Here is a 10,366-nt window from a genome sequence, read left to right as displayed (position 1 = left end):
ATAAAGTGTGTTAAATATAGTGAAATAGTTGTTGAAATGTTGGAAATTATAGAATTTTTGAACTTTATAATCGAATATCTCGTAAACTAACCTTCTTTCCAAAGGTACCTCCAGTTCGCGGCGCCAAAGAAATCGAAATTGTGCCGAAAGATTCAAGTGGAGAAGGATTTTGCTTCACTTGGAATCTCCAATTAGTGCCACGCTGCAAAAAAAATAAACGTTATCGTGTTTTAACTGTGTGAACCTTCGTAAACCTTGTACCATGGTGTGAACACAGTCTTTTTAAATTCAAAGATATCGCTCTCGATAGTTAGAAGTCGATATCTAGATTGGCCCCATATTATTTTAAAAAAGTTTGCCGAAGGTAATTAAAAATGAATATAGAGGATGAAAAATTTGATGGATTGCTTTTAGCAATAGCCGAAAAGCACACGGATGGAATTCCTCAGGTTTGACATATAATCGATTTTTTATATAAACTATAAATGTGTTTTTGCAGTTTTTAGATACAATTGCGAGCTTCTTGCGAAGGAAAACTGATTTCTTTACGGGTACTTCTAAAGAAAAATGGGAAGCATTGCTATCAGGTGTTTTCAATAAGCAATATGAAAAGGCAATTACTCAAAACTCGGAGAACGTAAACCAATCTGTGGCGAAACAGGATAATAAGAAGACGCAAAATATTGCTAAACAGGAAACCAGGTATTCACATACATATACATATATATATATAATAAACGTTTACTAAGACTTTCTTTCTTTCGGGCTCAATTAGCACTTGCTGTGCCATTTTGATGCACTATTCGTAGACCTTCTGTATCTGTTATCACTGTTTCATCTTCTCTTTCATACTATTTTGAGGTTTCGATGAAGCTACTTAAGTCTGATATGCTTTTAGTAGAAATCCATTAAAGGTTTGGTGCTAAATGGATTCCAAGTGCTCTGTGTCGGATCTATAGTAGGGCTGGGCATTCACAAGGAAAGTGGGAAATTGTGTCCTTGTTCTATGCTATTGCCCAGCCTCGGCAGATGTTGTTGTAGGGCATACCCCTTTTAGACGCATGTTCTCCAAATGGCCAGTGCCCTATTATGGTAGCTTTTACTCTTTTCCTAGACCTATTTAATAAGTTCTTTCTTGTCATATGTTGCCCATAATTGTTTAGGTTTGCATTTTGTTATGTTTCCCCATCAGTTATTTGCAACTTGGTGAAATTGTCTATTGATTTTTCCTTTGGTCGATCCTAGCGGGCTTGGTGTTAGCTCCGCCTCGGATTCGTTAAGGAAAGCTCCTGCCTTTGCCAAGTCGTCTGCTTTTTCGTAGCCGAAAATGTTCCTGTGGCCGGAAAGCCAGATCAAGTCTAGTTGAAGCCTGTCTTTTATTGAGCTTGCAATTGTGGACTATGCTGTCGTATAGTCTCGTGGTTTTCCAATAGAAATTCGCAACGCTTTTCTACTTCCGCTTGGAAGATTCTAGTCGAGTTCGGTAGACGGATAGAGAGAGAAATGTCTAGATCAACGGAAAATACCCCCGTGCCTAATCCGCAGCCCATTTTGGACCCGTCGGTATAAACTGAGATGGTATCTTCCTCTCCTATTGAGCCTTTTGTCCATTCTCGTCTAGAGGGTATCCTCACCTGGAAGTTTCTATTGAAGCACTCTTTGGTAGAATGTTGTCTGATTTTTTAATGTTGAGCTTGTTTAGGATTCCACTATGTCCATAGATATGCTGATTCCAACCACCCAATTCTTTTATTCTTATAGCTGAGAATGCTGCAGTTTTGTAAATAAAGATGTCTATAGGTAGTTGATGCAGGACCAAATTGAGCGCGTCAGTCGGACATGACTTGATAGCACCAGTAGCACCTGCACATGCTGCTCTTTGTATTCCATTTAATTTTCTAATGTTGTATTGTGTTATGACAGCCGTATACATTCGCATGATTATACTAGGTTTGAAGCTCCAATTCTTGCTGACGATTATCTTGCAAGTATAGTAGGCCATTTTTTCTATATTTATATATTTATTTTCCAGGATAGTTTGGTGTCAATCTCCACCACCAAGTATTTAGCTGCGGGGTAGAGAGAGCGTTGTACCGTTTAGTACCGGAAGTTGAAACAGAGAGATTTTGGTTCTGCTTGTTCTAGCATCAATTTTGGTTCTAGCATCAATTCTGTTTTGCTAGGGTTAACACCTAGTCCATTGTTCTTAGCCCATAGGTTTAACCTTCGTAGTGCTCTTTCCATAATCTCGCTGACTGTTGAATGAAACATGCCTGATACCAACAACACTATATCGTCTGCATATGCTACTGCTTTCACTCCTCCACAGTTTAATTGGAGGAGTATTTCGTTCAGCGCTACAACCCATAGAAGCGGGGAGAGGACCCCTCCTTGAGGCGTCCCTCTACTCACATAACTTGTTTGTGTTGCAGCGCCGTTTGAAGCTATAATCTTCCTATCCTCAAGCATCGATAGTATCCATCTGCGCACAGTGTCATCTATGCCATCATGTGTCAGAGAATTCATTATAGCACTTATTTCTATTTTATTGAAGGCGCCCTCTATGTCTAGAAATGCTACCATGGTGTAGTGACTTTTCAATTACACTTATCACCTCGTGAAGGGCAGTTTCGGTTGATCGGCTCTTTATGTATGCATGTTGGGGCTTGGATAACTTATACTCCATGATTGTTCTTAAATATAGTCTATTAGCCTTTCTAGTACCTTCATCATAAAGGCTTATAGATCTAAAATTCTTGGCATTATCGCGTAATCTTCTGCCTGGTTTTGGAACACTACTTTAATTATTTTCCAACTCCTTGGGATGTAAGATAGTTGAATTCTAGCTTTGTATATACCTTCAAGCCTTAGAACCATTTATTTTACCAGCTTTTGCAGCATAATGGGCATAATCCCGTCTGGATTTGCCGCTTTAAAAGGTGAGAAACTATTTATGGCATATTTGATTTTGCTTTTGTCTACTATCTGGCCTCGGTAATCAGCTGTGTTTACCGGTGTTTCTGGTTGAACCCTAGTTAAAGGCGTTTGCTAACTCCCGGGGAAGTGCGTTTCAATAAGTACCTCCAGAGATTTCTTTGCAGAGGAGGTCCAATCATTTCCTTCCGCCTTAATGGAGGCTGTATTAGTATGATCTTTGGATAGCATTTACTCAGCTTGCGGGTTCTCTGCAACTTTCTATCGATGTGCAGAAAGATCGTCATGAGTCGTTTTTAGCTTCCCTGACTGATTTTTTGCATCTTTTCATAATATCTTTGTATGGCTGCCGGATTTTGGTTCTAAAACACTCATTGAGAATTTTCATTAGTTGTGTTCTCACATTCTTGAGCTCGCTGTTCCACCAAGGAAGAGACTTTTTCAGAACTGTTAACGGTGTGGATTTATTGAAAGTTGTAGTTAAGATTTTTTCTAACTTGTCTGCTTCTGAATCTAATTCCTGAGGATTACTAATACTCTTATTGTCTCCCTTTTCAAGGATTTTGTTGGTATACTGGTAAATTTTTCCCCATACTGTTCTTCTAGGGTTCCGATATTTGAGACGAGTATGGTATTTCTCGCGGATGCTGAAGAGTATCCAGGAGTGATCCGACATGGAACGCTCATCGGCTACTCTCCAGTTATTCACAACGATACTGTCTATGTCTGTTGATAGCGTGAGGTCCAGCACTTCCTCCCACCCCGAAACCTATTAGAGTTTGGGAAAAAAAGGTTGGCTTATCACCCTTGTTGCGTATACTTAGATTGCTATTCAGAATATACTGTAAGAGTGACTCACCTCTGGTGTTTATACTGGAGCTACCCCATATAGTGTGCCTTGCGTTTGCATCACACCCTATTAGGACATCTTCCTTCCTGTTGTCCTCTACTAGTCTTGCAAGTGGTGCCGCTGATATGTTCTCGTCATGGGCCTTGTAGGCCGAGACCAAGAAGAAATGATTTTCCTTCTGTTCCACCTTTACCATTGTGATATCTGCTGCGCTGTAATTATATATTACTTCTATTGATAAGAATGCATGCCCTAGGTTTACCTTTGTTTCGTGTGTAAAAAATGTTATTGTTACTGCTGTTTGATAGTGTCTTCATTAACCCAAGGCTCCTGTAATAGGCTGATGTCGATCCCCCTCTCGTTTATGAGGGTTGTCAGATTCTCTGTTGCACACTTCGAGTGCTGCAGGTTAGTCTGTACGCATCTTAGGTGATTGGGCATCTCGGGTTTCTTGGATATCCACATTCTGTAGCAGCTGGCTGGCGTCGTCGACCTCTTCCGTGTCGTCTTCGTCAGCCGCTTTGTCGCCTTTGAAGATTTTAAGCCTGGCCTTGCGAATTCCGGAGTTGATTTTGTAGTCAGTCTTAAGTAACTCAACTTATTAACTTGTTTATTTAGAATCTATCGGTACGACATTAAGTAAATTAGAAACAAATTTTAATATAACAGAAATAGTTGAATTCTAGTGAGAACAGTTTCATATTCCAAATTCGGGTCGATTTTAGTATACCATCCCACGATTTCTCAGGATTAAAATGGGTATGATTGGATATAGAAGATACTTTTAGTTTTTTCTGTCAGTTGCAACTGTTTTATTATGTAAATAATAATTATATATATTCTAAATCTGGGGTATCAGCTTTGAAAATACATACTCTGAAATCGTGGGATGGTATACTTAAGTTTCGATGCAGGATTTAAAATAACCTTGTAAAACTATTTGTGGGCAATAACTCAATTTATATCCATAAATTACATACTTAACTCCTCTTGCAGCTTTATATAAATACTCCTAATCTGGAAAACATCCTCCATACGTCAATACCGGCAGATCGCGGAAAATTCCCCGAAAAAAACGATTTTGCTGCGGAGATGAGAACCATTTTTTTACGCATAATATGCCACCTTATCCTCAAAAAAAGTTTAACAAAAAATAATCACGGGGGAAAAATAATTTCTAACCGAATATTACCGGGTTAGGTGTTCTTATTTTTTTCCGTTCGACACTGTATATGTACATATATAAGCAGGAGTAGGTAAAACTTTACGTACATATGTTAAAAGAGCGTAAACATATACACATGTCTACGTAGCCGCAACGAACTCGGATTTTTATCCGGCCAAGGACTGTCAACTCGCCAAAATTCTGCCGCTACAAAAACAACCACACATGTATTGCCGCTTACTGCCATCTCTAAATAAAATTGGCAGCTAGGAATTACTGCCTAAAATTATTAATGTCTAGATATTGTATGGCACATACCTAAATAAACGCGGCGGCAACGCTGAGAGTTGAAAAATTCCATTCTGATTGCGCGTTAAGAAGTAATTCTTGTATTTTTTTAATTTCTTGACTCGTGATGTTTAATGCATAAAAGTAGTTAATTTTAATAAATTTATTCGATATCATTTTAATTCTTTAATTTTACAATTTGATGTAGACTTGCCGCGTCGGCGTTAAAGCCCCGCTCAACGCTTTTATTCAGCTATGCCAGAAACACGCACAAACGAACAACGTAAAACGAGGGGGTTAAATCGTGTAAAATAAGGCACATCTTTTATGATTTTTTGTCTTGCACCAGTTAAAGTCTATTTTTTTAAAACCCATATTAATATAGTATCACATTTGAAAAATATTTTGTTAAGTTTTCATGGGTGAAAATTTAAAACTGCGGCAATGACAGCAGTAATTCGCCTTCGGAAATTTTGCTCCAGTCGAAATGTTAAATACTACTCCCACTTCAATTGATTTCTGTTTGTATGTCTTCTAATATTATTGCCTAAATATCCCAAAAATTGGATTCAAATCCCGTGGTTGCTGAAGTTTGCTAATTAATACTAAAAAAGTTCGTATAAGTTCAGAATTATGGTTGGGATCATTGTCTTATACCACCCTGAAATTTTAGCCGACACCAATCCCATGGCTTTAAATTAGCTTTTAAAAAGTGATAAATATTAAAGTACTGGTTTCATATGCAAGGTTTCATACATAGTTAAACCAACTGACTGCCTCCAATGTGTTTGATCTCTATACAAAACGTCTCCCATCCGACATAAATCATCAACGTAGTTTTTCGCATACTTTAATCGATTTAGCACATTTAAAATGCTTTCGTAAAACGCTCCCGGTATATCCCTTAGATTTTAGAATTTATTTTAGTTTGAGGGTTAACAACTGGTAGTTTAGAGCCTTAAAGTTCTGAAGCAATTTTAGTTGCTCCGATTTGTTGGTCAGATGTCACCTTTTATTCGCCCGTCATGCTCTTTTAATCATTTTTTCGTCACATGACTCCTTGCCGAGATTTAACAACTAAAATGTGCACAAATGTTGCACAACATTTATCGTTATTCACCACAACATTTTCATTTTATATCTATTTTAGAATTGAGGAAATCGTTCCTAAAGAAGAGGTTTCAAAACCAATAAATGATGTAGAAGATGACTCTGAGAAAGACGAAATTGGCAAACTCAAACCAAATTCGGGAAATGGCTGCACTTTGGATAACTATTCATGGACGCAAACTCTGCAAGAAGTCGAGGTATGTTTTTATTTCAAATCGATTGATCTGGTTACTAGTGCTGTTAAACAAATTTAAAGGTTAATAATTCTCATATTACGCTGTACACCATTGCTAAATAAAAACAAGAAAAACGTTAACTTCGGTTGCACCGAAGCTAAATACCCTTCACAGGTGTATTTCTGTTAGTAACTATGTGTTCAGTTTGTATGGAAGCTATATGCTACAGTCAACCGACCTGATCAATTTCTTCGGAGATTACATTGTTGCCTTAGAAAATAATCTATACCAAATTTGGTGAAGATACATTGTCAAATGTGAAAGTTGTCCATACAAGAACTTGATGCCGATCGTTCAGTTTGTATGGCAGCTATATGCTATAGTTAACCGATCTGATCAATTTCTTCGGAGATTACATTGTTGCTTTAGAAAAGAATACATACCAAATTTCGTGAATATATCTTGTCAAATGTGAAAGTTGGCCATACAAGAACTTGATTCCGATCGTTCAGTTTGTATGGCAGCTATATGTTATAATGGTCCGATATCGGCCGTTCCGACAAATGAGTAGCTTCTTGTAGAGAAAATGACGTTTGCAAAATTTCAAAACGATATCTTAAAAACTGAGGGACTAGTTCGTATATATACAGACAGACAGACAGACGGACATGGCTAAATCGACTCAGCTCGACATACTGATCATTTATGTATGTATATACTTTATAGGGTCTCCAACGATTCCTTCTGGGTGTTACAAACCTCGTGACAAACTTAATATACCCTGTTCAGGGTATAATAATTTGATAACTAGCACATGCTAAATTTTCAGAAAAAAAAATTTAAAAACAATTTGATTGGTTTCAGCATGTCTCTCTGTTCGTGCAAGCGTGCAGTGAAAATTAAGAAATTCTTGACAACAGAAGATATTGGTAGATTGGGAGTCTCGTACCACAAAAGACTTTTATTATAAAAAAAAAACCTAAAGGTGGCCCACCACCGTTATTATTAAATCTGCAGTCAGGTACCATAACCGCATCATTATGATTATTTAAAAAAAAGCTTAAAGATAAGGCATCATTTGAGATATTTGCACTAATTGAGATGTCGAAGTCGATATGATTATTGGAAAAAATAATATAATAAAGAAATGTGCTGTAAACCGATTCGTTGGAATTCATTTTCTTTCTGGGCATCACAATTTGCCCACGATTCGGGGCCTACCTTAGATGCTATTTTAAGGCTGTGTATTCGTAGTTAAATTAATTGTATTCAACCCCATATTAATTATATTCAAATGCCCAAAGTTGTGCTATTTGGGTGACCAAGGCATTTTAGAACGAGTTGAAGTTTTTCAATTAATACTAATAATTCGTGAATCGTGAATGGATAAATTAATAAACAAGTAATTATATTTTTAGCCCTTTTTACTCTTTTAAAGATCTATGTCAATTATATTAGCGTTTATTGCTTCTTATGACTAAGTGTGCTATTTGCGTGACCATGACTGTATATGTACAACTAAAGACTGTACTCAGTAGCCGGTTGTAATACCTATTAAAAATCTGTCTGGGAGAAACTTGATCATTACTTCTTTTCATTATAAAATACTAATGTGAATAAAATGCGATTTTTATGTTACAGGTTAAAATTCCTCTGAAGACTTCGTCAAATTTGAGAGCTAGAGATATTGATGTTACAATAGGAAAGACCTCGATCAAAGTTGGTTTGAAAAACCAGGAACCTGTAATTAACGGCAAACTTTGTGCAGAAGTGAAACAAGACGATTCGGTTTGGGTGCTGCAGGATAGCAACACTGTTCTCATTACGCTAGAAAAGGTACAAATGCACACACACATTAATATTAGGACCAATAAACTTGCTTGGAATAATTATGTTTACATTTTGCTACAACATACGAGTTACTCGTGCTGTTTATTAGCAATTCGCTTATGGTGTTGCCCATTCGATTCACACGTTTAACGCGAGTCGGCAATATTACGATTCTTGCGGCGGTATTTGTCATGACATGTAAAGAAAAACAAAACAAAATAAGAGTGAATTGCATGTAAAATTGTGGAACTTTGAAGTGAAATGTCTCGAAAACTATGCGTCTGAGGACGGTATATGTGTTTATATTTTTTTAATCCTGAGGACCTCCTCTATCCATCGGTACCATCAAATCGCGGCGCCGCAAGAATCGTAATCGTGCCCGCGAGTCGAAATACTTTCTGCTATTTTCCTTCCTTTCATTTTCTCAAAATCTTGTACGCTTCATTTCCGCGGTACACCAAAATATTTTTTATTACCAAACTCTTAGCATTTTTCGGCATTGTCTCAAATATCTCTGTTATTTTATGCATATTTGCTGATATGTTTTCATATTAAAAACCTAAAAACAGTTGATAACATTTTAATGCATTGTAAATATTTACTTGGAAGAAATTTCAAAATGAAAAGAAATGCCGAATTACAATAGAATATTTAATATCTGCAAATATTTACGAGTTAGTCAATTATTTAGAGAAATCGTCGTAATCACATCCTATGATACCAATAATCTTCAGTGTGAAAATCATAAACTTTTCATCTTTTTAGATTAATAAAATGAATTGGTGGGACCGTTTAGTTGCCACAGATCAACCTATATCAACACGTAAAATTAATCCAGAACCTTCAAAGCTTTCTGATTTGGATGGCGAAACACGAAGTTTGGTTGAGAAAATGATGTACGATCAACGTCAAAAAGAAATGGGATTGCCAACCAGCGAAGACAAAAGAAAAATGGAAATAATGGAGAAGTAAATATTACAGGAAATAATCGTTTTCTTTAACTAATTTAAATTTATTTATTTTTAGGTTTAAAATGCAGCACCCTGAAATGGATTTCTCGAATTGCAAATTTAACTGATGCTAATTTTTAAGAGTTTTTTTGTATTAGTTTTGTACATATCTCCATGCCTATACTTTTGAATAAAAAACTGTGGCAAAGTTATTTCTTCGCGATTTTAACAAAAACTAATTTGTTGCGCAAAGTCAAAGAAATGCCTACCTCATAAAAAAATGGCTCCAAACTTCATTAACAGTATGCGATGTTGGATTGAAAAATGGTGACATTAGGCAGATCGATATTGTAATAAGTTACGCTTTTGGACATATAGCACATTTTTTTCAAAGCTCCGATGCTTGATAAGTAATTAACTTAATTTAGTAGCCTCAATTTTGCTAGCATTCATTGTAAAAGTATTTTTCGAAGGCTTGCCTGAAATTCTAACCAGCATTGCAAAATCACTATGTCGTCTTTTAACCTCCACAATACGGTCAGCGACGATAGCGAAAGAGTAAATATCTAAGAAGAATCATAGGGTTGGGAATATTATCATTTTATTGAAACAATGATTTCTAAGCAATGAATTATATTTAAATCGCGAGCAAAAGCGGCAAAATCGATGTGTCCTCTATTGTTTCTTTATTCCTATGAAAGTACATTCGATGTCATTATATATGAAACTCGATTTCTTTTGCATGACCACCACGGGCACGCTTGTAGAAGTCCAGACGCTGAACGCAATTTTCGACAGTTTTCAAGCATAAATCTGCCGAATCACGTTCTATATTCTTACGAACTTCATCAATCGTCGCTGGCTTGTTGGCATAGACCTTGGTTTTCAATAAATCGATTGTGACATTCGCTATGTGGCTTATGGCGCCGTCCTGTTTTAACCACATATTGTCCAAGTTCATATCATCAATTCGGCCCAAAAGTGTTATGTTATCATTGAGCGGAAGCGATTCTCATTCACAGTAACGTGCCGGTCTTGATCATCATGCAAGAAGTACGACCAA

At 36.7% G+C, this 10,366-nt stretch overlaps 1 protein-coding gene across 1 annotated transcript; it reads left to right on the top strand.

The window, feature by feature from the left end:
- The first annotated feature begins 317 nt into the window (after positions 1-317).
- Positions 318-9,584, top strand: LOC120778271 (nuclear migration protein nudC). Its single transcript, XM_040110050.1, has 6 exons — positions 318-449; positions 500-702; positions 6,388-6,544; positions 8,165-8,359; positions 9,119-9,321; positions 9,380-9,584. The coding sequence occupies exons 1-6, from the start codon at positions 375-377 to the stop codon at positions 9,429-9,431; spliced, it is 885 nt and encodes a 294-aa protein (XP_039965984.1). The 5' UTR covers positions 318-374; the 3' UTR covers positions 9,432-9,584.
- Positions 9,585-10,366: the final 782 nt, after the last annotated feature.

This window comes from Bactrocera tryoni, chromosome 5 (genome assembly GCF_016617805.1).
Source record: "Bactrocera tryoni isolate S06 chromosome 5, CSIRO_BtryS06_freeze2, whole genome shotgun sequence".
Lineage (NCBI taxonomy): Eukaryota > Metazoa > Arthropoda > Insecta > Diptera > Tephritidae > Bactrocera > Bactrocera tryoni.
This window is presented reverse-complemented; position numbering and strand designations above follow the sequence as displayed.